The sequence below is a fragment of the Clupea harengus genome, chromosome 17 (assembly GCF_900700415.2).
Source record: "Clupea harengus chromosome 17, Ch_v2.0.2, whole genome shotgun sequence".
NCBI lineage: Eukaryota > Metazoa > Chordata > Actinopteri > Clupeiformes > Clupeidae > Clupea > Clupea harengus.
This window is the reverse complement of record NC_045168.1, coordinates 12,148,081-12,174,819: the sequence shown is the minus strand read 5'-3', so window position 1 is coordinate 12,174,819 and position 26,739 is coordinate 12,148,081. Positions and strand designations below refer to the sequence as shown.

At 47.7% G+C, this 26,739-nt stretch overlaps 1 protein-coding gene across 1 annotated transcript in view; it reads right to left on the bottom strand.

Moving 5' to 3' along the window:
- The window catches only part of odad2 (outer dynein arm docking complex subunit 2), a 70,799-nt gene extending 57,320 nt beyond the window's left edge, over positions 1 to 13,479 (bottom strand). Inside the window, exons 1-9 of the mRNA XM_031584324.2 lie at positions 13,391 to 13,479; positions 12,806 to 13,072; positions 12,168 to 12,325; positions 11,312 to 11,510; positions 10,875 to 10,981; positions 9,638 to 9,774; positions 7,863 to 7,979; positions 2,808 to 3,028; positions 1,699 to 1,848 (exon numbers count right to left, since the gene is read on the bottom strand). Of these exons, the coding sequence (XP_031440184.1) occupies positions 1,699 to 1,848; positions 2,808 to 3,028; positions 7,863 to 7,979; positions 9,638 to 9,774; positions 10,875 to 10,981; positions 11,312 to 11,510; positions 12,168 to 12,325; positions 12,806 to 13,029 (1,313 nt within the window). The 5' untranslated portion in view covers positions 13,030 to 13,072; positions 13,391 to 13,479. The remainder of the gene's footprint in view (positions 1 to 1,698; positions 1,849 to 2,807; positions 3,029 to 7,862; positions 7,980 to 9,637; positions 9,775 to 10,874; positions 10,982 to 11,311; positions 11,511 to 12,167; positions 12,326 to 12,805; positions 13,073 to 13,390) is intronic.
- Between the last annotated feature and the right edge of the window lie 13,260 nt (positions 13,480 to 26,739).

Here is a 26,739-nt window from a genome sequence, read left to right as displayed (position 1 = left end):
TTGGGCCACTCCAATAACTGTGTCACGAAAACGGTGCACTGTGGAGCAGTGAAACCCAGCACACACACAGATGGGGCCGCGGGGACACACTCCCACACACACACACACTCACACACACACACACACACTCGCACACAGATAGCATTTCCAGGGGACAGCTCCATGGAGAGCAGGGCCAGGCTGACACGGAGAGCGAGCCATGGTAAACACTAAAGACAGGTGCTAATGATGCCACTGAGGCGCCTTAAAGGGAGTGTGTGAGGCTGTTGATGAGCAACAGGATGAGAATGCGTGTGTAGGCATGAGTGTGTGAGTAAGACTGTGTGTGTGTGTGTGTGTGTGTGTGTGTGTGTGTGTGTGTGTGTGTGTGTGTGTGTGTGTGGGAGTGTATATGTGTTTGAGAGGTTAAGCATGTGTGAGCTTGCATGTTTGTCCGGGGGACCGGTCCTCCAAATGTGCATGTCGACATGCGTGTCTGCGTGTGTGTGGTCTTGTTTGTTTGCTAACTATAAAAGCTACTCTGTGTCCTAAACTGTGAAAGAAACCTGTAGTGTTACTGTACCCTGACTGATGGAGCGTGGCGCTAGTGCAGTCAGCATCATGGGTCTGTCTCCATGGGAGCACAGACGCAGATCAAATCTATATCTTTGCGTAAGTTGCCTGGGATGAAAGCGTCTGCTAAGTAAATAAATGTAAATGCCATTTCCAACAGAGTGCGACCGTCTGGGAAGAGGCAATGGAAGACCGGTGGCTTGAGTAGCACCCGGTAACATCACAGGAAGTCTGTGTACACTGGCAGTCGCGCTTATGGGGGACAGCTGGAGAGCACTCTGGACCCGGCCAACCAGCAAGAGGAGGGAGGTGGAGGGGGGAGGTGGAGGAGGGGGAGGAGGAGGAGGAGGATGAGGAGGGAGGATGGAGCGTCCGTCACAGCCCGCAGCAGCGCTAGCACCAGCGCCAGCGGATCCTATAAAAACTCATTATCAACTCTTCCAGAGACACCAGCGCCGCAGGAGCAGACGGCCCGGGCCAAGTCTCCGCTGCCTGGGCAGGCCGGCCGGCCGCAGCTGAGAGACAGAGGGAGAGAGAGCACACGGCCTGCAGTCCACTCCAGCGAGCTCACAGGCACGTGGAGCTCAGAGACGAAGAGAGGCTCACTAGCTGGAATGGAATGGAATGGAAGGCTGGCTTTCTGTTAGGGGTTAAGGGTTAGGATTTTAGGGACAGGTGTCAGTAGTAGAGGTAGTCTGTCCTCTTTCTGTGTTCCTACGTGTGTCACCCAATCTTTATTACACACTTCCGCACTGCAGATCTGTGCAATTAGCGGCACACTGCTCCCCAGTGACGTTTGACAAAGGTGCACATTAAAATGCACTGTGCCTTTGCACAGACACACTAGTTCACTCGGCCTAAGTGTAAGCACATAAGCACATGGGTACAAATGAAGTGAGAAATGCTGGACAGGCCCATAAAGACTGAGATCAGAGGAAAGGTTGTTTAAAGTCATGAAAGGGCTTGGAGTCTAGGTCAAATAGAGGTCACAGTTCAGAGAACGTGTCAAGGGTCAGGTCAGGGTCGAGAGAAGGTTTAAGGAGAAAGACTTTGGGATTACAGGTGTGAATGCAGGACTTAAACAGGTAATTAGCTCATTAGCCTTTTGGGGTGACTTTGGGGTTGTGTCTGAGGGTGTCCACTCACGTCTTTTGACTCGACTGGTGTACAGGCAGCGAGGATCTGGAAAACTCTGCCTTCTTCCTGCTATCGGGCCGGGTAGCTTTGGCTTGGGTCTCGGCACTCTTCTCGGTCGACTTCTCTGCTTTCTTCCCCTTTTTCTTCTCCTCCGCCTCCCTTCAAGAAGAAGAAGGAAAAAACGGTTTCAGTCTGTTTTCTCTCTGTGAGTTCTTTAGTGGTTATTTACCCCTGCTTATCATCATGTCTTTGTGTGGGCAGCTCTGACACGTCTGAGGCTGTTTGATGATGAGCCAGTAGCCCCCCCCCCTCTCTCCCTGTCTCTCTTTTCTCCCTCTCCTTCTTTCGGAGAAGACACTTATCACAGCGTGCAGCTGTGGCTAGCCTCTCCATTGTTAGATCTATCTATTGGTTTTGCCGGGGAGGAGAGGAGGTGGAGGGAAAAAACATGTGCGATCGATCACGCTCGTGGAGCGCCCGTCACCCGACCGAAGCGCTGCCGCGCCGACACGGCGGCCATTATCGCTTCGCCAGCAGACACATCCGCCCGCGGGCTTAACGAGCTGCCGAGCACGTAAACCCCTTCGCCCCCCTCGCCCGTGCCCCCACCCTCTTGTGTAAACCTTGCACCTCGAGGGGTTTGTTAGGGCCCTGCTGTCTGCCGACTGATAGCCAGCATGGGTGTGGAAAACACTCAGATCTGACTCAGCTCACCCCCCAACCTGTGGTTCCTAAAACCGAACCAATGTGTACAGTTATGAGAGTCTATATGAATAAGACAAAAAATATGAACGTTTGAATGAATATGTATGTGTGTGTCTGTGTGTGTCTGTGTGTGTGGGTGTGTGTGTGTGTGTGTGTGTGTGTGTGTGTGTGTGTGTGTGTTTGTGTGTGTTTGTGTGTGTGTGTGGGAAGAGAGAGAGAGAGAGAGACAGAGACAGACAAACTGACGAAAGAGAGCGAAAGAGACAACAATAAATGATTATAGTGTGTATACGTGTGCAGACCATATGCCTATGCGCACGTTTGTGTATTAATGTATAGGGGGTTGTGAAGTCGAAACTTTAGGGGGGGCTGTTTATGCACCCCCTCAATCCCCATCCCCAACAGCCACGTACTGTTGGCCGGACGGCAGGCCCAGGCCCTTCCACTTGGGCGAGGGCTCCAGATTCTTTTTGCCGCCTGGCTTGCTGGGCGCGAGCTGCTGTCTGGCCCTGTCGTGCACATTCTTCTCCTGGTGCTCGTAAGCGCGCTGAGTTTGGCCCGGCTCCTCCGCATCAACCGATTCCACATGTGGGATCTTCTGTGTTGATGGAGGCTCTTCTTGAACTACAAAATCCTGTCAAAGAAGACAAGGAAAGGGGGGTGGGAGTGGGGGGGGAGCAGGAAAGGAAAGGGGAGAAGGAGGAGGAGGGGGTGAAAAAAAAAGAAGAAGGAAGAAAATCAGAAATAGGACCTTTTCAAATGCAAGTAGTAAAATATACAATAAATTGCGCTCGTAAAATTATATGGATGGGGTCGTTAAAAAAGAGGTCTTCCTCCGTGTGATTGTTCCTCTAACAGAGCCCTTTGGTGCCTTTGGTGATTGGAGCGAGCGAGAGACAGCATATTTTCCATCCTACATCTGACATGTTGCTTCTTTGCTCGTTTATTACCGAGACGTGTCACATGCGTCCGAGGCGCCCTTTGTGCTGCGAAGCGGCGCGTTCAAATGGATCAGGGTTTTGAGTTCGTATCACTCACTGCTCACGGATCAGCAGGCCTCTCGAAAGTTTGCCTTGAGCAGAATAACAACTCTGCCTTTATGGAGAGGCGGGTGTCGGGAGAAGGACCAAGTATGAGAAGTAAGGATGGGAGGGGAGGGGAGGGGAGCGTGAGGGTGCGAAAGAGATCGCGAGGGAGAGAAGGACTGGTTGCCTTCATTAATGGGCTGAACAATATGAAAAAGTTTATTGTTTCTGTACATTCCTGGCACTGAAAGTCTTTTTTTTTTTGGTAACTTGGAACAGGGAGACAGAGGCGCTTTTGTGCCACTGTTATTCAGAGATGATTTCTGAAGCTGTCAAGGTCCCTCGCACCCTCTCCCTCTCTTCTTCTGTCTAGCCCTCCATTCCCTTTCTTCAAGGAGCACCACTGTGCCAATGGGGTGCATATGAAGACTCCGCAGTCGATACCAACTTTAATCACAGACACCTGCCTTGCAGACTTTCAATGGATGCACAGACAGAAACGAGCGAGACAGGCTGCGTAAAAAGAGATAGAGCGATAAAAGACTGGAGTAATAATGGTGCTCTGTAGGTCAAGGGTGTTGGGCTGTTTTCCCAGAGGCTTGTTAGGCCTGAAGCAGGCAAGGGTCCATGGCAGGGGTGCGGTGGGATAATACTGCCCTCTCAACAGGCCTCCTTCTCTGGGGAGCGGGAGAAAGAATGGGCTGAGCCGGCAAATATGAGAGCTCTGCCAGGGGTGCCACGCTGGGTACTTTAACAACACTGCTGTCTTTCCAAACACTGTCTGGCATGATTAGGCTGCCCCTGAACCCTGACCAACGCTCCCGTGAATGGTTGTTCTGTCCCTTTAGACTCAGGTTGTTCTTTAACTTTTTCCCCCTCTCCCTCTCCCTCTCTTTCTCCCTCTTTCTCTCCCTCTCCCTCTCTCTCTCTCTCTCTCTCTCTGTCTTTCTTACGAAACAAGCATCTGAAAGATCTGAAGCTTAATCGCATCCATCAGCACGGCTGGAGCGTGTGAGAAGTTGAACAGCTACACATACAACTGTCAGAGCGAACAGAGCAATGGCGGCTGCTACTTCTCTGGAGAGCCAGAGGCAGAGGCGTCAGGCTGCTGGCACCGAGAGCCTTCAGAGGTCTGATTCACGACGGAGCGACTGCCGAGAAGAAGCCCTGGGAGATGGGAGGGGAGCTGTTTCATGAGTAGAGTCTAATCAGTGTGTCTTGGAGTCATCACGCGTGAGAATGTGTCCGCTTTGGTAATCAGCTACACGCTACACGCTACTCACGCCGGCTCTCTGGCACAGACCTGGCCAGCGAGGAGAGCACGGGGGCTGATTGCTCAACAGCTGCCCACTCACTGGCTTTCAACTAGTGTACACGCACACAGACACAGACACCCTTAAATACACACACACACACGTACATGAGTGCACACACACGCACACATGTACAGTATGTACGCCCACACACACACACCCTAACAGACCTGTGCCATACACACACACACACACACACACAGACTTCTCGACCCCAGCCCCTTGCTACTCCTCTGACTGTCTCTGGCGTGCAGCGGCCATGTTTGATTGAGAGTGTCTGATCTAATAAAGGCGTGAAGAGGGATCTGGGAGAGGCGCAGATTATGTTAAGAGATACGGCGCGTGTTGCCTTTGGCTCTGGGCTGGACGAGGAGAAGAGCAGCGCAGCTCAGATCGGCCCGGTGCGGCGCGGCACAGCAGCAGCGGAGCTGGGAGCAGCTGGAGCCACGCCGAGGCCTCACTCTCATTCTCCATTCGCGTTCCTTCTCTCTCTCTCTCTCTCTCCCTTTCTCTCTTCCTCTCTCTCTCTCTCTCTTTCTGTCTCACTCCCGACGCTGCAATCAGACCAGCGGCGGGGTCCAGACTCGTCAGCACAGAGCGTGTCAGCTCTGACAACAGCACTCCCCCTCTCCACCTCCGGGACAAATTAGATTAGTCTCACGCCTGTGGAAGAGTCGGCTCCAGCTCACACGTACAGCGAGAGCGCTGACACTCTAGCGGTAAAGACCGTCAGCTGCTTAACGACCGCTGGCCCACATTTGACTGGATGAGGCCTATATATGGGGTAAAGGGCTAGGCTTAGGTCTGTGAGAGTGAAACTTCAACAGGTGGAAATTTGCAAAGGATATGAACAGAAAAAGCTGTTTGTCCTTACGAAACCCCAGACTTCAGAGAGAGTCTTAGCTGCTATTTTGAAACCTAAAGGGTTCTAATGAGGCTAGAGGAACTTGTAGACTTTTGTAGGCAACAGAGGTTCCAAGTGGAACCTCTTAACGGTTCTTGTGGACAAAAAGCCCTTGTGTATTCGTATGTAAAACTGCCCAAGAGGACGTTCATGTCTTCATCTCAGCAGAGAAGGTCTGGGCAAAGACTACTTTTACAGCACGCTGTCCATCACACAGGCCTGGCTCAGGGAGGCTGGCACAGTAAAATGTTAAGAGTTTGGAGTTTCACTGGCCAGCTCGCCAGGAGGCACCCTCTGTGCCCAGGGCCAAACACTCACAACACCACTGACCCCCCCCCCGACCGCCACTGCCAGACTGGACTGGACTGGGCCAGACCAGACTGGGTCCACACAGACCCTTACAGATCACTGCTTCTGGGTCATACGCCAACAGCAGAAATACAGAAAAAACAAGAAAATCAGAGAATTCGTACTAAATGGCAAATCTATGATGTGGATTGCTTACGAAAGCAAATCCTGGGCAGAGAACAGAAGTATTTCAAGCACACAAGAGCTGGCCTTGGGCACTGCCCTGTACAAGCCATGGTTGTTGTTGAGAGATTTTCGCAGGATACTGCGAACAAACTTGGACCATTCAAAACAGCGCCCCGTCAGCATTCCGAAGTTGCACTCTGTTAGCGATGACGGAACGGAATTTCCAGTCCTATCACAAATTGGAGCTCCCGCTTTAATCACCCCGCTTCATTCCAGGACAGATATGTTGGTCCGCCATCCCGTTTACATCTGCTAGCTAGATTAGCACAGATAACATCACAGACAATTTCTCAAAAAGCACATAAAGGGAAATCAGCCTTTTGTAATAGGATTTCCTTTCCCGTCGCTCAAGGACAGAATTATGTACGTTATAAAATAGTCTTGACGACAGCATAAAGCATTGGTACTGATGTTCAGACCGATTAACAGAAATGAGAAATGCATACTGGACGGCCGCCATTGTTTGAGTCCACACAAAGGCATTTACGGCCTTCAATGACCAACTGTGAAAATTGTCAGATGTGTACTAGATCTGGACCTCACTACTATTAAAACTCATTTTCTAATTCAGGTCTATGACTCAAGGTGTTTTCTATTACACACTCAAGGGTATATCTGATATAATTCTTTTAATGTGAAATCTCATGTACAAAGAGCTTTTGTAAATAGCTGGCCCCGTAAACCCTAATGTAAATGTCGTCAGTCCGTAAAAAGGAATACATTCTCTTTCCGACAAAACATATTAGTGAGTCACTAGTGAGAAAAATGGTGTAAGTTTTTTTCTTCTTTCTTTTAAATGATAAACAGATTTTTTTCCACAGCTTGCAGCCATTATCAGGGCAGATTTGTTAATTTATCAAGTCACTTAAGGCTCGGAAACAGCACCACCACATGAATCACTTGACATTTCAAACGCGCACTTGACTTTAGTGTGAGGAACTGGACGGGCTTCACATTCTTTCAGGAGCGGGGTGATTTAAAAAACAGGACAGCAACCGAGAGACAGAGAGCGAGGGAGAGAGGCAGGGAGGGAGGGAGGGAGGGAGGGGGGGAGAGAGAATGGAGGGTGGAAAAAAAAAGAGGCTTTTCTTTTTCGTGACAAGCAGACGCTAGCTCAACAGCGAGGGACGGGAGCAGACACTGATTTCATGAGGGCCCCTCCTCCTCCTCCGCTGTGATCAATCAGACGTGTGGAGCCTTGCGCTGGAACCCAGCGAGCGAGTTTGTGTTTCTACGCTCGCTCTCCTCCGTGTTCCGTCATCCATCTTCAAATACAGGAGGAGGAGGGGGGGGGGGGGAGTGACACCTCAAGATCGGGCCTGGCTGGTAGTTGGGGCTGTTTGTCTGTGTCTGTGTGTCTGCTTGTATGTGTGTGTGTTCGTGTGTACTATCTCTGCTGGTGTGTCTTTGTGTGTGTGTGTTTTCTCCGGTAGCTAAAATATATTTCAGTTCCAGCACACTCCCTGAGTAAAAACTCCTGCTAGTACTCTGTACTCTGGAAGTGGCAGCAGGCTAGAGTGCATCCACTGCCAAATAGGAGATGCTACTTAACTCCCAGCATCCAATGGGCTCCATAAAGCATGTCGGTGAAGGGGGGAGCGAAAAAACTGAGGCAGGCCACGTGCACGCTCCCCCGCACTCACACACACGGCCCTCATGCACACCTGTGCAACCCCACCACCTCCCGCTCACCTGGGTGTTGATTTGGTTGGCGAAGTAGGCCGAGTGGCTCTTCAGCAGCGAGACCAGGTCTTTGTAGACGTCGCCGATCCTGTCGTAAGCGCTCTCCTCTCCCTCCTGCTTAATTCCCTGTGAAAGAAAACAATGTGGAAAGAAGTTGTTAGAAAAAGAAAAAGAGAGAGAGGCCCAGAACCGAATATGCCGGAGCAACACGAGTTTTATTCCCATTAGTGTATCAGTATCACTGGCTGGGTGCCTCTCCTGGGCTTCGCTGGCTATCTTCACTGGCACCTGCACGCTCCTACTGGAAAAACACTGACAGTCCAGCCAAATGTGAGGCACAACAATCCTCCGTCCAAACCCAGCACTGATGTTTGACCATAGCGCAGGGGATATGAATGCACGTTCACACATACACAAACACACACACGCACAGACACACACACACACACACATATACACACACACACACACACACACACACACAGAAACACACATGCTCAGACACGCACACTTACAAACACACACACGCACAGACACACACACACACACATACACACAGAAACAAACATGCTCAGATACGCACACTTACAAACACACACACACACACACACACACACACACACACACACACACACACAGTGAACTTCATTACATACACGGTTTTAGCTCCAATCAAAATCAATATCATGTGTCTGGAGCAACAGTTCTGTCCTGACCTTAGCTGAACCATATTGAGATAGTGGCAAAGAAAACAGCAGAAAGATAGGAAAAACAGGGAACAATAAGAAATAAAGGCCAAAAAGAGAGGGACAGAGATTGAGTGAAAAAGACTGAAAGAGTGAATGAGGAAATGGACTAGACGACCTGGGCCTATACGTGAAAATTAAATATGCAGTGAACAGTTAAACATTTCCATCTAATTAATCACACACACACACACTTAATACTAACACTCTTCATCACACATACACACACTCACCTACACACACACACACACAGACACACACAAACAAAACAAGGTCTGTGAAACCTCTGTAAACCTAAATGTGGTTAGAGTGGATGCTTTGGCAGTGAACCCTGCGCTTGTACATGCGTTTCTAAACTTTTTCGGCCACACTTACCTCATGGTTTGGAACCCCTCTCTGATAATCATGACTTTCACACATGGTAAAACCCCCCTGTGTGTTTCTGTGGGACGACTCAGAACGGATCCAGAGTTTGGGCTAATTTCCTTGACAGGCTGCCATGCTATGAGTCTGACCAAAGATTACACATGACTTTAATCCGGTGTAGACACCGCCTCTGGCCTGCTCCATGGATGGCTTTTAAAGGTGTGTGAGCTTGATGAGATTTGCATGTTTGGGACAGCAAACTCCCCTGTACTACAGGCTACCTACACACCTGGCTCTCCTGACCCTACGACCCCAGACGTCATGAGGTCAATGTGCACTCAAGCACCTTGGGCTCATAATCATGATGTACAAATACAAACACAGATCTGGGATCAGTGGTGTAAGAGTAAGCCTGAGATAAAGCAGGACCACCACCATTTGCTCACAACTCCTGCTACCAGTGTGTTCTTGAAGAAGTCTATTTTCAGGGGAGATTACTGTTAGAAAGGCCAGAAGGATTGATAGGGGGAGTAAATGAGTGTGAATGACTTTGTGTGAGCATGTATGACAGTGTTTGTGGGTTTGGGTGTGTGTGTGTGTGTGTCTGTGTGTGTGTAAGTAAGTATGTATGTCCTGTATTTGTTTGCGTGAGTGTTTGCTTTGAGAGCTCACCCCGTTAAGGAAGATTCCAGCGGTACTGCAGGTGATATAGAGAGTGTCCGTGTCACACGACTCCACCATGAGGTAGCAGATCTCTCCATGCACCTGCCTCCAGGGTGGTGAGCGGCAGCCATTACTGAACTCATAATCTGCACAGCATCATGGGGGGAAAAAAGGGTTAGATCTACAGCACCGAGTTTGCTGTACCACAAATAATTAAAAGCAGTTCCATCAGTAAAATAGAAGCCCCCACTGCACAGCAATTTGAAAAAAAGGGGAAGAAACTCCTGAAAAAATGATAACTAACATGGAATGCATGATTTTATAAGCAATAACCTGTTAGATCTCAAACCTAAAATGAATCAAAAGAAAGGGGGAAAATAAGAAAGGAAAAGTGCACAGAGCAAAAGTGACCTGTGACCGTGAACAACAACGGGCCCGTCCATCAACCGACCATATAAATCTAACAGCGGTTATCCCGGTGATTCACAGACAGCAGGAAATAAGGCACAGAGCAGAAGGAGAGAGTTCAGGAGGCGCACGGAGCTCATTGCTCCTGTCTGCACCGCTGGGTCTGAATGAGGAATGGACCCTCTGTACAGATCACAGAGCAGAGACCAAGTCCCAGCTACCAACGCTCATATGTTACCCTGGTCAGGCCTCCCCCTGCCCCCCTTTACGTCCACACAGCTCCAAGACTGTTTGTGTAGCAGGTTCCAATTGCCCCCCCGTGGTAGGGGACACATTTTTCAACACATGACTATCCATCACTGAGGTCACTGAGCAAGGCTGGAGTGTTTTGCCATTCTGACCCAGTCCATTTTCAATGTGTGTGCGTGTGTGAGTGTGTGTGTGTGTGTGTTGAGAGGTGGTGGTGAAAGGGAATGAGTGAGAGAGAGAGAGAGGAACTTGATGAATCTCAGAGTGAAAATTTGACGCGTGTAATTGCTTCCATGTTGCGGAGGAGCTGAAAAGAGATTTTGATATTCTGGGGGAAGGCAGAGTTGCCCACTAACACTGACTTTGCAATGCCAGGACGTGAGGAAATAAGAAAAATGCAGACATATGAATGGATAAAGAAGCCAGAGATAAAGGAGAAAGGAAAACATCAAAATAGAAGGGGGAAAGAAGAGTCATAAGAGAGAGAAAAGAGATAATAAAAACAGGGAGAGGTGAGAGGGGAGAGGGCGATGAAGAGAACAGAAAAAGGGAGAGGGAGAGGGAGAGGGAGGAGAGCGATAACTCAAACCTGATGTGTAGTTAACAGACTTGAGCAGCCTCTTCTCTCCTGAGCCACAGAAGCTCTTGAGCAGTTCCACTTCATTCTTCACCGCGGTAGGACTCAGCCGAACCTCTCTGTGTACACACACACACACACACACACACACACACACACACACACACACACGCACGCACACACACGCAAACACACACACACATCAAAACCTTCAAATAAGGGGATTCACATAGAGGTACCCCAGAGGAGAGGCTGGAAAAGTGGTGTGTGTGCATGCGAATACTAGATAATTAGATAGATAGATAGAGACAGAGACAGACTGAGAGAGAGAGAGAGAGAGAGAGAGAGAGAGAGAGAACAAAAAAAAGATCCAAAGGTGACAGAGAGAGCTAAGGGCTCTGCACCAAGAGCGTGTGCTCTATAAAGTGCAGGCCATCACATGTACGCACTGGCTGATCTGCTTGAGGGAGCTGCTGAGGACCTGGGTGTCCAGCTGCTGGAGGAGGATGAGCAGCTTGACCTTGACCTCCGTCTCCTCGCTGGGGTCGCCACCTTTGACCTTCTCCAGTAGACGCAGCACGGAAGAGTCCTCCCCCTCCACAGTGGCGAAGCTGGGGCCCAGAATCTGCACCACTGGATCTCTGTTGGCTGGAAAACACCCATCAAGAAAAGAACTGGTACCTTTCCCTCTGGCCAGTGTGTTCTCTCATGCCACTTACCTTCACAAGCTGTATCTCTAACCTTCAAACAAGTTACTGAGTTTTGTTTAAATGAGATTGTCAGAAATCATTTTCATTGCACTCAAACTAAATTTCATGCAAGTTGTGTGTCTACTGGCCTGGATGCATGTGTTCATGTTTCTGATGGTGTGTTTCTCTATGTTAGTGTTTATGCTGGAGTGCTTCTGTGCACAAAAGTGTTTGGCTGTTCAGCTATGCATGGCAGTGGTGGTTGTGTGGTTATGTGTTTGCAGTGTTTGCACTGGTGAAGTGTTTTGTGCTGGTGTGGATGTGCCAACCAGTGTTGGTGCTACGATCCTGCACAGAGGTGTTTATTCAGTGGTGTGGGCCTGTGCAGTGACTGCGCAAAGGTATGTACTGTGTAAAAGTATGTGACTGTGTAAAGGAATGTACTGGTTTGACGGTGAGCAGCATCGTAGATGCTGTTGTGGCTCACTTTTGTCAGTGGTGCTGATGTGGCTGACGTGTGTTTCAGTGTTTCTGTTAGTCTGATGATATGTAACACTGTTTGTGACTGGTGATGCTGTTGTGTTCATGGCAGTAAAGCAGTGAGTGTTAAGCTTACCTTCGAGACAGGAACGCACCTCCTTGAGCTTCCGCTCATTGGCCACCTGCAGGAGCTTGGAGAGCTGGCTGAAGCTGAGTACAGAGATGAGTGGGGGGGACAGGTGCAGCAGAGGTCGTCCACTCATATCCTTCTCACGAGACACCACTGACACACCACTAAAAATGATGAGTGCACGCAAAAAAGGCACAGAGAAGCACACACAGAATTCAGAGTACTGTTTGTTCAAACTCTTACTTTATGACCAGTCACATAAATCCTGCTGAGAGTGTGCAAATGTCTGGAGGGCTTCTAAAAGAATTTAGTTCACCTCTTTCACCTGAAACAAAAAAGTCAACTAAATTTGAAGGGCTCTCGGGCCAACAGTTCACAAATTTGTTATCGGTGAAATCTGAGCGCTCCAGTGTGGCCTCAGAGAACGGCTGCGGCAGGACGACTACTGGAGCGCTGACTGCCAGGGAGAAAGAACAGAACATTCAGGCGCGGTGTGTTTAGTGTCTTACTGAAGTCGAATTGCAAAACAAATTCATTTAAGGTCGTAAATATGAGCCCTTCGAGGGGAGAAACGCATTAGGGCGCCGTGACAACATCCTTCGTAACATAATCCATGGTGCAGACGGAGCCCGGTCCGTAATTACCTGATGTCATACTCTGTTTTGAAATCAGAAGCCTCCAAAGACGTTTTCCACTGTAGCGGCTCTTTAAACACATGCTTCGCCTCCTGAGGGTGTCTGGCGCTGAACTGTTCCACGAAGCTCTGGATCTCTTTCAGGAGGGACGCGTTCTGCGGTGTGATCTCCAGCTTGCCCGTTCCAGAGCTTGCGGTGGTCCATTGGGCTGCTCTTGTCAATGCTACCCCCATGACCGCTGGGGTCGAGGTTGTTATGCAGCTACTAGAAAGTTATCTAGGAAGCAGAAAAAAACATTAACGTTAGCATTCACTTTACTTCGGCCTTGCAACTATAATAATGAGTGTATCGATAAATACAACTATATATTGCTAAATACACAGTAAATTAGATGGAATAGCAAGCAGTACCTTAATGTAAACGATATCATACCACATTTTAACCCCACTAGCGATAGCTAACTTATACTTTGTTAACTTTACCAAGGATTGTAAAGCTAACAACTTTTCATGTTGATGATTAATCACACTGCTAACTGAACCAGGCAATGTCAGTTAGCTAGTTTTATTTAGTAAGCTTACCAAATGTACTTACCAAACCGTTTTTTTCGCGACTGTGTCGTTTGCTACAAATTCCAAAGCTTGCTCAGCTTTCTAGATATCAGTTGTTGCGTTACCATGGTAACATTGCCTGCCAAGAAAGCTCCGGTTGCTAGGAGACTATTAAACAACATGAGGCAAGAAAGGACATAAAGTACAAACTTGTTAAAGAAAACGGTTTTCTCTCTGTCTGTCTGAATCCACGCTAACAACTTCAATTGCACTTTGGGTTTATTATGACTTATGATGGCAAACTTCATATTTGGGATATAAAAACCCATTTACCTGTATAATTAAACTGTATGACATGAGGTTGAATATGTGCGTTCACTTTTGAGTGTGTGGCTTGTGTATCCACTCAGCCACACATATCTTTGTGTAAACTTCCTCTGACCCAGTTGTATGGTTTGGCAGTGCACTGCAGACAAACATTGGGAGGACAGAAACGACTCAGAACTGCCTATTTGGTCCCTCAAAATAAGTTCATTCAGCTCTACATTATTCACGCTCAATCCCTGATAGCACTCTCTCACACACACCATGGCTTTTAGGCTGAAATAAACTGGAGTCTCCTATTTTCGAGCCAGTTCAAATACGAGCCTACGTTCTTTACACATCCATCTGCAGTAACAGAGAGAAATCTGTTTTAAAAGCTGTTAATGCAATCAATTCAGATAACTCAGACGCCAAAACACCACATTAGCTTTGAGAGAGGATATATAGAGGGATTTCCAATGTTTTCACTGTGGTGTTTTGTTTAGTTTTAAAAGTCTAGTAAACAGCTAAACTGAGCAGTATTTCATGCAACCAGGCCAAAAGCCTGTTTGATGAAAACATTTTTTTTGTGCTGGTAAATGTATGTTTAAATGAGCGGTATTAAACTTCCAGGAGTTTAATTACCCCGAAGGTGCTTGAAGCTGTTTGTTGATGTTGAACCGCTGCCACCTTACCTGCACTCGCATGACATAAGCACTGATTGAGGGGAGTCAATTTACACCAGCGAGACCACCTGAACCTAGGCACAATTTACAGAGTTAATGATGCAGCTTATTGCACAGGGAATGACGAGGAAGTGCAGTGCTCATTTAATCAAGCTTTTCCGTGCGGGTGAAATATAGGTATTCCCGCACTTTCAAACACGTCACGAGTAAACAAGAAAAGGAGCCCGTCGTAATCAGGCGCACCAGACTGCCTATTTTTCTTTTTCGGAAAGAAGCTCTAGGAAAATAAGCAGATACTCTGGTAGGCCTTTGATTTGCTGCTTGTAGTGGAGTCTGCAATGGAGCTCAGCTGAGTGGTAATGCCTCAGCCATACAGACACACTATAGGTCAACATGCATAGACCTCTGGTGATGCTCATACATGAGTTTAATTCCACATAAAACAATGTTTTTTTTACTCTCATACATGCATTAAGTACTGAATAACGTATAGTGTGTGTGTGTGTGTGTGTGTCTGTCTGTATGGATTTCTGATGGAAGTGCGTGAGCTCATCAGGGTGCACAGGCCGTGATTTATAGCTGTAGACCAGACATGTTTTCATTTGATTTGAATAAATCCACTCTTTTTTTCATCTGGGCTGAAGGGGGTGCAAATCAGTGCTGTTGATCTTATTGTGTGGCAGCTGCCTGGCAGCTCGGTGACTTACTGGAAAGACAACAGAGACGAGAAAGAGAGAGAGAGAGAGAGAGAGAGAGAGAAAGAAAGAAGAAGAGTTAGAGAGAGAGAGAGCAGGAGAGCCGAGACTCCATGCCCAATAAAACAACTGATTCCTCCATCGCTCCAGCCTTGTCACTCCTCACTCGGTCCTGCTAGCCAATCACTCAGAGACGTTCTGTTGTTCTTTCCCTCCTTCTGTGTCTCCACTGCTGGCAGGGGCAACAGCTTGACTCAGAGCCCACAAGGTAAAGTGAAGACGGTCGAGCGTGCGGTAAATCACTCATCTGGGACCAGCCAAAATAGAGACAGAGATGGATAGATACAGTGGCAGAGAGAGGGAGGGAGGGAGAGACAGAGAGAGAGAGAGAGATGACTGCTGTTGTCTGGATTAAATTACAGAGAGGCACTGTCAAGCCACAGAAGGGTAATGCCAGTTTCAGACTGAATGTACATGAATGAAACATGGGGCTGCTGCCAAGAAAGGAGGAACAGTTGAGGTAGTGGTGGTGGTGGTGGTGTTGGTGTGTGGTGTGTGTGTGTGTGTGTGTGTGTGTGTGTGTGTGTGTGTGTGTGTGTGTGTGTGTGTGTGTGTGTGTGTGTGTGTGTGTGTGTGTGTGAAGGGAGGGGGGCAGGAGGATGAATGGGAGGCTAAATACCCAGCAGTCTCATTAGCCACTCTAATTAGCCCGGGTTTAGGTGGAGAGGTCAAACGGAGCGACCCCGGACTGCCGTTTCCTCCAAACATAAACACACATGGCCTGCATTCAAAGGCACCTGCCGACTCTCCTGATGCAAGCCCTTATCTCCTTTTCTTTCCTCTCCACTCTTCTCTGTGTTTCATTCTTTTATTTGTATTACTCTCCCATGCTCCCTTCTCCATTCTCTTTGGCTCTCTTCTCCTCCTCTCCTCCTCTCCTCCTCCTCTTCTCTCTTCCTCTCCCCTCTCCCTACAGTAAACACTGGAGCGGGCCCGTGTGGCTGCTGTTCCCTGCTCCAGTGCCACTGATGATTGAGTTGCTGGGGGGGAAATGCTTTTCAGGAGACTGAGATGGAGCGGGGCAGAGGCTGGGCAGAGCCGTATGCAGCGTGAGCCATGGCCAGCGTGACTGCATCCATCCACAGTGTACTCTGCTCTCCAAACAGCCCATTAACCAGAGGAACCAGGGGGAAAAAAGACTCGCGGTGAGGTGAATCTGGAATCGGCATTGCCAGGCCAAGGCCTTTTCTCCACCCTTCCGCGCTCTCCACTCACACTTCAAGTTCTTCTGTGCTCTCGCCTAGTACTTTCAGTTCTCCTTCGTCCAGTCTTTAGTTCTCGTTAGCTTTTACAAGACCAGTACAGCAGTCCCTATTATGGGATCAGATGGAAGGCTGTCATATTAAGTCATGGCCAAGAGGCCTGATGTGGTGTGGGGGGGGAGGCTTTGGTGAAAGTCAGACATAGTTCAGTAAAGTTGAGCACAGTTCATGGAGGCGATGGTCAGGCAACACGAGGGAGGGGTAGTGGTCACAGTAATGAACACCTGCGAAATATGTCATTCACGTTATAGCCAGCCCTCTTCCAAAAACAGGCTGGAGTCAAGGTTTGCGCTAACAAGAGGAGAGCAATTCTGCAGCTTTTAAAATACTGGGTTTTCTCTATAACAAGCTATGGCCTTTTTTTTCTTCTTCAACTAGTGAACCAGCAGGGGCAGAGAGAGAGAGAGCAGCTTAGACTGACTTACGATCGAGCGGAGACTCGATGACCCGTCCTATAACTTTTTTCTTTTCTGAGGGAGCCATTAAACGTGCACATGTGCTACTTGCAGACAGGGTCCGACACACGTCACCACTAATGGGCTTATCTGATTTTTGTCAGAGGAAAGGCGTGCAGTGGTCACACACTACTTGCAGTGAGTATCTGCCGAACGTAAACTCACAGCGTGATTTACTCACCGTGAATAACAGGCCGTTTCATGGTCTGTTTGTGCAGAAGGCAATAGCGCAGAGCACAGGTGAGTCAGTCATGCACCAGGAAAGCATTGGTCTCTGCTTCGGCTATGGCTTTGACAGGTGAGAGACCGGGGAAAATGGGTGCCAAAGAAAACGACACTTCATAGTCCTGACGAAATTGGGCCGTGGAGCTTCTTTGTATTTATGGGCCGTTTAGCAAAAGGATTTCTCAGCTGACATTTGCTAAAGCTGTCTCTTTTTGACGGGAATGACGTTCCCTGTTTCTCCATTTAGGCATCTGTGGCCGACCAAGCAGGTGTATACTTATAGAGACTGCTTGGGCTTTATTTGACAATGGCCATTCTTAGGACTCATAAAGTTTCATTTCTAAGAAAATCAATGTCAACTGTGATGGTCTATAAATGACAGAATGACACAAGACTCCTGTCTATCATTATAATCAAAGCTGATACCATGGGCAGGTGCTTGTAACATGTTTATGGTGCTGTTGTTGACTTAAGGTGGCAGCTGTTATTACCGTGTGAGTTAACATGGACTTGGGGACCTGTTAGAAGTTAATCGAGCAGGGCCAGACACTTGTTTTGTGAAAAAAAAAGGATCCTGGTAAAGTTTCGAACATGACTAGGCCCTTTTGTGGCTAACCTGACGTTATTTCTTTGTTACAATGTAGAGTGATCTTTATTCTATGGTTGGTTTGAGCAAATGTAGAAAATGGCAGAGAAGTTGATGCATCTGTGAGCTGGTGTTAGCACAGCCAATGCCGGTGCAGGACACTGCATGAGCCAGAGTGCGCCACAAATCACCCCAGAGTGCCTCATTAGAGCCACAAGTAAACGAAATGCAATAAAGTCAATGGGCACTGCAGCAAGCTTGCCTCCCTGCAAAAAGAAAAACAACATCAGATACAGTTGAAAATATTTTTACTGTGACAATGAATATCATTGCCCAGGCCTCATATGGACTTAAACCTACAATTGTGGCTTTCATGCGATGTGTATGTATTTCAAACTGCTTGGTGCCAATGCTTTCTTTGGAGCAAACAGGAGCTGTCAAACAGAGGAGGAAGAGATTTATGAACAGAGGCTGACTGTGCGCTACTGCATAAATTGAAAGAACGTTTTGACATGTTTATTTATATTTTTACTTTTTCACTTCGTCTCTCTGACATTTTCATCGGTTATCATCAGTCTTGATTCGAAACCTCTCAATTCCTTGAAGTAACTTGACTGGAACATGCACTTGAAGGTCTTTAGGCTGGTGAAATTGCTGATTTCGTTCGACCTCAAAACATGTAACTGAGAAAATGATATCGTCATAAAAGCGAATATTTCCAACCATTCCGGTGACTGATGGCCTGAACTATGTCATTTCTTTTTTTAACAACATTTGTATTTCACATGCTGTCCTTTAACACAGGAAAAAAGCAACATGTCATATCATATCATTTTCCAAAATATCAGCCAACGACCTTGACACCAAAGCGTGAAATGGAGGGGTTGGTTGCCACCGCGGCATAAAGGCAGCCCTCATTACATGTTCACTGGCATATAGAGATCCCATTGGTGCCAAGACTCACTGCTGGGTGGGTAGCTCATCAATAATGTGGTTCCTCCGGGGTCATCTTTGGGCACGGAAAAGCCCCCCCCTCCACAATCTCTGCCCTCAAAATTACCCCCTTGGCTGCTGTTTCCTGTGCCCGCTATGAATGCTGCCCCTGCTGCACATTTTACCCCACCTCGCCAGTCTCTCCAACCCACACTGTTCTCTGGAGATACCAGCTGCTTCTATTATTTCAAAGCGATTCAACATGCTTAAATAAAAACACAGGTCCTCACTTTATTCCCTTCTCGCTCTCTTCTCCTCCATCTCTCCCTCCTTCCTTCTTTCACTCCCTTTCTCTCTCTCTCTCTCTCGTGTGCTCTCCTCCCCTCTGTGTAATTATTATTTTCTAACTGCGGTCAGAGGAGCCGTCTGCCGCTGGCTCGCTCTCTCTTGCACTGGCATCTCAGAAGTTTTTAACGTGATCTGACTCGTGTTTTATAATCTCTCCAGGAAGACATCACAGGGCCTGTGTTCCCTCTCCTGTCTGGTAGGGAGGGTTGTGGTGGAGGCAGATGTAGGGGGTGTACTGATGGCATGTGGTGAGTGGAGAGTGGAGGTTGGAAGGGTATTGGGTAGGACAGAATGAGGTGGGGCACTTCACTTTTACCATCGTGGACTTTGCACTTCTCTTACTGTAGTTTCATTGTTAGCTCCAGTAATGCAGACAGAGCAAGCAGAGACACTTGGGCAAAATTAAAAAAGTGTTTATGTTCTTTATCCGTTGTCACACTATGTTAAGCTAATTTCAGATGTGGAGAATACGGGGTAGGAGAGTATGGAGGTAAGGTAAGGAAGAAAAAGAGTAATTGCTTTTTCCCCCCTCCGAATGCAGGAATGCAGATTCTCTTGTAAAGCTGACATGCTATTTAAGGTCAGCGAAGTTTAACACCGGGAGCAGCCAGGAGCCAGTCCTGACAGCCAGTCCAGGAGAGCTCGGTGCCTGTCACACACTGTGACGTAATACCTGGAAGCTATTAGCTTTAGCGCGCTAACGACAGAGGTCTGCCTGACTGCCACTCAGTGCTTTCGGGAGGGTGCTGACACCTTCCAGCACAAACAGTGTTAGCCTAATCACACCGCCCTTGAGGCCTAATTATGCTGTCTGAGCCTTGCCTGTGTGTGCGTGATGCTGAGGGACAGGGGGATTTGGCTCTGGTTCGAGCCCAGCTAACACTCCACCAGCTCCTGCTAGCGTGCACGGCCCCGGGGCTAGGGTTCTGGAGCTGGGGGCAGTTGCAGTGGGGAGCGTCTGACTCCCCAGGGAGCAGCGGCGGCGGCGGCAGCGGCAGCGGCAGGAGTTCCCCAAGCCACTTTCAGCCTGAGCCTTTCCCCCCCGTCGCTCCCATGGCGACCGTTCTGTTTATGCACCGGGCCGCCCCAGCCAACTGTGCGTGCAGCCGGTCCCGTAAGCCGCCTGTGTAAACTTCCGCTCTCCCTCTCTCTTCTCTTTTCTGTCTTCCCAAAGTCAGCACCTGCTGACAGGCTACTGACGGGACCACATCCCTCGCCGTTTCTCACTCTTTTCTTTTTCTTTCCCTCCCTCACTTTGTTCTCACACAAGGTGAATGCTGCAGCTTCTCTTCTTGAGCTCCTCAACTCAGCGAAACACACACACACACACACACACACAGACACACACACACACACACACACACACACACACACACACACACACACGTCTCTCTTAGCTATTCTCTCGTAGACCTGTAGAGCAAATGTTAGTCATTGTAAAAGCAAATAAGACTTATCCAGGCCAATAATAACCAAAGATGTCAGCATTTGAGTGACCCATCTAGTATGTACGTGTGTGTGAGTGTGTGTGTGTGTGTTGCGTGAGTTTGTTCTTCAAATGACTGTCCCCTGAAGGAACATAACCTATTTCAGAATCACAGAGATCCATCGCTACTCCTGTTCAGACAGCTCTGCTCTGCTCTCCTCTCATCCCTCCCCTTTCTAATTCTCCTACTTCATCTCCAAGACATGTCCCCAGTTCAAACAATGCCAATCAGTGAAGATGACATTGGAAAGAATTATTTAAATTGTCCTTTGTTTGGATTTAAGTGAGACAAAGAGGGAGGTGTGTGTGTGTGTGTGTGTGTGTGTGAAAGAGAGAGAGGGAGGGGAAGAGGGAGAAAGAGAGAGAGAGAGAGAGAGAGAATGAGTGTGTGTAGTGACAGAGTGTGAGTTCATGTCTAGTGTCTGTACGCCTCTTCACTGTTCCCGTGACACTGTGTCAAAACACAGCACTGAGGTCCACAGCACTGTCAGAGGCAGGGGTTCCAGCCAGGATGTCCCTGGAGGGAGACTGATGCCAGGGGACCTTCCACTGCTCCTACCCGCACAGCTCAGCTCACTCCTGGGGGCCCTTGGCTCTGGGCTCCCCTCTCCACTCGGCCCGGCGCCGCTGACGTGAACGCCGTCTCCGAGAGGCCCCAGAAGAACATAGCGTGCAGCGAGATGGGGATATCTGCAGCATGTGTGTTTTGTCAGAAAAGAAGTGTATGCGAGTGCATGTGTGTGTGTGTGTGTGTGTGTGTGTTTTGAGGGGGTTGCGTGGGAAAGTTTGTTGGTCAGTGAGTACCATTGACGGAGCGTGTCAGCATTTCCTCCGGACCAGCAGCGCGTCAAGGCTGTGAGGATACACAGTCACATTAAATGAACACTGGGACCTGTGTGTGTGTGTGTGTGTGTGTGTGTGTGTGTGTGTGTGTGTGTGTGTGTGTGTTTAATTGAGTCAGACTGTGAGGCACAGCCTTGACTCAGTCTATCTGTGTATGTGTGCATGTTGCCACAATTAGTGTGACTCTATGATTCAGTCATCACTAGATCTGTGTGACTTAAAATTATGGAAATTGTATGTGTGTGTGTGTGTGGTGTTGTAATACTGCACAAAAAATGTAATCATGTCTCACCAGAAGTAAAGACTAGCCCGAAGGCTAGTGTGTGAATGTGCATATGCATATGTGTGTGTTTGAGTGAGGCGATGAAATCATTTTAAACGGTAAAAAAACGGTGTCGTTACACCTTACACAGCTCTATAAAGAATGGGTAGATGACGTGTCGTTACACCTCACACAGCTCTATAAAGAATGTGTTGTTACACCTCACACAGCTCTATAGAGAACGGGTAGATGACGTGTTCTTACACCTCACACAGCTCTATAAAGAACAGGTAGATTGGAAGGGAAATTGACCCTTCAAGTGAATGGAATAGAAAAGAAGCATAAACTGCGTATGAACAGAGATACCAACGTGTGAGCTGGTATAATTGCAATTAGAAATGACATACATCATTATTTTATTTTTAATATTTTATTTTATGATTCATGTTTCTGTCTCTGTACTCTGCCTAAGCAGTTGTAATAAATTACAGTATATCCTGTGAGAGGACATGAGATTCATGATCAAGCAGCTGCTGTGACCACCAAAAATTGGTCAGCATAATCTCCAAAATGGTAATCTCATCATGGTAACAAACGAAAGGTCCCCACACTGGTATTGCTCAGACATCTGGGGTCAGGAAACAAACTGAGGTGTGAATGACTGCAACTAATCATGGTATGGGAATAGGGGTAGGCCATTGAGAACCATCTCAGGCTGCAGGTCAGAGAAACCCGATTATCATACAGAAGAACAAAAGGTTGCCAGACCTGTTTGCATTAGAAGCCTTTACATTTAAAGCCTAGGAGGTGCACACACACACACACACACACACACACACACACACACACACAAACACACACATTAAAAGCCTAGGAGGTGTCTTAAAAAGTATATATATAGTGAGTTGGAGATGCTTGTTGTTCAGATCTGCACCGCTGAATCTGGAGTATGTTCCACGAGCTTTGTTACTGCACTTTACTAGAATAAAGACAGATTGCTGCATCAACCACAAAAGAAACTTCCTTTTTTTTACACAGTGTCTGAGACCAGGTTCATTAGCATCCAAATGGTTATTGTATGCAAATTGGCTTTCCTGTCTTTATTATTGTTCTCTTAATGTTGTGTGTGCAAGTTTGAGCGAGAGAGAGATCAACCCACTCCCAGGGCCCCTGCTAATAAAATGCAGGAATAAAGCTCTTTGGAGCTCACCTTATCACCTTAACAGACATCCCCTTCAATTCCTCTGCTGTCCCCAGCAGTGTGGAATAAATAACACACATTGTTTTTCCTTTTGATCAAAGTCTCTCGGTATCACCAGTGTACCGCTTGTCCGATTCTTTCACACCTCATAGACCCACATAGCTCCCCAATCGTCCCCCCCCTTCCTGCCTTGAACACACCCAGAAGATACACCCACAAAACCCTGTATTGTTATTTAGCCTTTCTGGTGACCCTATTGTTGGATGCTAAAGTAGCTCCCTGCATGAGTATGCTGGAATTTCTTTTTCAAAGAAACTTTGACTCATCTCTCTGGTCCATTTTTCAAGTTGGTGTGCTGCAGATTCCATCAATTGCAAGTTCAAGTGTTTTATTTAGGATGGGGAGTGTGGATTAGCTTTCTAGCTTAAGTTAGACTTTCTTGTGTGAACATCTCTTACAACTACCCCTCCAGCACAAACACTCACTGTAGTTCTTTTGAAACAGAGCCGTTAAGAAAACCCCTCATTATGCCGCCTTCCCTTGTTTACACTGAACCAAACTGAGGTGGCATATGCCTTCCCAGTGTGTGTTTTTATACAGCACGCCAGTGTTGTAGTAGCAGTGGCGTGAGACAGTTAGTGTTTAATTTGAACTACAATGCTTCGTTCTGAACTCAGATATTTCCAACTCGGAAAATGGCACTAGAATGTGACTTGAAATTGTAGCTCCGACTTGGAAACTCTGAGAAAAAAATATCCCCTGGTTCAGTTAGGCGCATCATTCATCAATTTGACATCATTCTCAATATGGCAACTAACAGAGAACTTTTTTAAATGTGTGAGAAGATGCATGGAGAGGCAGGGTGTCAAAATGAACAACACATTTTCTTTTACATATTTATTGACACCCAGCAGATACAAGGAAAATCCTTATTATTTACATTTAGCTTGAACGTCAAAGCAGGGGAAATATCACTGGGATATATCATATCAGATGTTCCGAATTGTGAGTTGTTTCGAATGCACCACAACATACCCTTAAATAAAACTAGCCTACCTGTTACTTTCAAAAACTACAGATGAACTGAGTCTCCGTGTTCTGACAACACAGCTGTCTTGGCTACTTTTATTTAGCTGCTAGGCTGCATCACACCCCTATCCCACCATGCCGGCTCAGAGAGGGACCAACAATGACAACCAATTCTGTCGTTTTTGTATTTTATACAGTATGGCAATGTGGAATGAAGGTGCAATATTCCTGCCTTGAACAGTGCGTCTCTGTACTCCAGACAAATAACACAAATCAATGAACAAACATCTCCTGTCAATGCTGGAGTTATTTTGGTATTATCTTTTCTTCCCTGTGCATGTTTTTTTTTTCTTTTGCACTTAATGACCTTTCTTTCCAGTCTCCTCATCTGTTCTCCCCGTTTTGTTCTCCCGTCTTCCCTCCCGTCTTCCCTTTCTCTCCCTCGTTCCTTGTTAACACTACACACGCAGATCCCGCTCGGGTAATTAGGAGACATGGAGGGTGGAAGCACTCCTGCGAGAGGGAGAGAATACTAAAGAGACAGATACAGAGATAGAGCGAGAGAGCCGGAGAGGAGAAGAGAAGTTTAAGAAAACAGAAGGAGGAGGAGGAGGAGAGGGCTGTTTTCTCCCTCACAGTCCTGTTAGCTCCCCTAACATCCATAACACGTTCAATATGTTTCACTCCTTCTCTTTTAATGCTGTCAGTCATCCTTCCAGACATGCTTCATCCACCAGACCTTTAAGCAAACAGCCAGAGCCGGAAAGCCATTGTCTCCCTTCTCCATGTTATTCAATGCAGCTCTCCTCCCAGTTTCCGTCATGATGGTGTGTGTGTGTGATGGTGTGTGTGTGTGTGTTTTTTTCATCCATAATCATCAATCAAGGCTGGGATCAATTTCATTTCATTTCACTCAGCTAAGAGATTTAACCGTAATTCAACGGGATTGTTATTGTACAAGCCTCAGAGGAAATAATGGACGATTTTCCAGAATTGCACTCCGCTACCGATTAGTTCAAATCGCTTCCTAAACCCAAAATAGCCTTGAACTCAGAAACACCCTGTAAACATTCCCAAGACAATTCATGTTTGCCCCAACCACAGAAATCATCTGGCCATATAAACAATTCCACAGCATTCTCCGAAGAGTGTTGTTACGTTTTCAAAGAAATGGTAAAGAAAAGAAAAGCCATCCTGAATGTTCAGCTTGAATGTTCTTCAACCACACACCCTCCCCAGCCACCCCACTCAGAGGAGGAATTTCCCAAGTTCTGACAGAAGTGAACTTATGACCTGACAGCTCTTGGTGTTCACACTGCAAGTGAAAACATTCACTTCATCCGTGTGTGTGTGTCTGTGTGTGTGTGTCTGTGTGTGTGTGTGTGTGTGTGTGTGTGTGTGTGTGTAAAAGAGAAGAGAAAGTGTGTGTACAGTAAATGAGAGCGAGGAAGAAGTAGAGAGAAAGAGAGACAGACACGTTCCCTCCCTGTCCAGCGGTCATGACATCATCAGAAGCAAAAACACTGAGAGGAACAGCTCCTTTCGCGTGATTGGGTATTACCTCAATGCGGAGGGGAAACACTGATGGGGACAAATTTGTACGGAGGTCTGAAGAACATCCTTTGTCCGGGCCCAAACTCTCAAAGTCAGAAGTGCACACTTTCCCCCCTCTCTGCCGAGCGTTATAATTGGTCGAAACAGCTCAAGGTAACGAAGCCCTGAAACCCCTTTGCTTTTCAGACATGAGGTAATGTACAGCTAATGAGATGGAGACAGGGTGGAGAGCAGGCTCTCTCCTTCTCTCCCTCTCTCTCCTCCTCTCCCTCTCTCTCTCTCCTCCTCTCCCTCTCTCTCTCCTTCTCTTCCGCTCTCTCTCCTTCCCTCTCTTTTCCCTTTTCTCACTAGGATGAGGAAAGCAGAGTAGCCTCTAAACGGGCAGCTCCAAACAGCAGGGCTGGAAAGCAGAGAGGTTGACTGGACCCAACATGAAAGAGCAGGAGTCACTGGGACATGACAGGCCTACTCTCACAGATAGAGCATAACAAGGGGAAAAAGAAAGTCAATGAGAGAGAGAGAGAGAGAGAGAAGAGAGAGAGAGAGAGAGAGAGATGGACAGTTAGAGTGATCAAGAGAGAGAGAAGCAAAGTGACCCTGGTGAGCCTGAAATGCCAAGCGTAAGTAGGAACACAGAGAGACCCCCCTCCTGCCCTCTTTTCCTCCCTCCCTCCCTCCTTCCCCACCCACGCAACATCCCTCTTTCCCAGCGCAGGGAGGAGAGCGGCGGGCTGCAGAAGCCATCGGAGCGCCGGAGGGCCGAGCGGCGTGGTGAGCGCCGGGATCCGGATGCAGATCCGGACGACTTCATTTAGAAGTCCTAAATCAGATTGATGGGAGTATAGATCAGGGAGGAGGAGGGGGGACCCTGTGACAGTAATGCCCTCTGAAGTACTGCGTGGGCGGGTGGGGAGAGGGATTGAGGTCGGGGGAAGGGCAAGAGCTGAAAACAAAGGTGAGATGGCATGGCCGCTCTCTCAGCGTCTGCCTGCCTGTCTGGCTGTCTGAGGTCCAGCTGAGCAGGAGATTGTGTTTGTGTGTGTGTGTGTGTGTGTGCGTGCGTGTGTGTGTGTGTGCGTGTGTGTGTGGGTGTGTGTGTGGGTGGATAGAGGTCAGGAAGGGCAAGTATTTACATGTTAGAGCATTAAATATATCAGATGGTGGCTCCAGGAGCAGTGCAGCGTGGGAACCATGACCAGGAAGGAGCCTCGTTATAGCTGCCCCCTGCTAAGACCAACGTCCGTGGGTCCTGTGTCAAAGAGCTCCTGTTTCAGGTTGAACATCTCGCTGCACCTTGATTTACCCACTCACAATAATTATCAGGTCAACATGATGAAAACGCTCATAACCTTGGTAACAGGAGGAACAAGTAATATGTGCTTAACGAGATTACAGGTAATATGATCCATTCAGTAGTAATATGCAGAACAAATAAGCATGCATTTGAGTGCATGAAGTGACCTC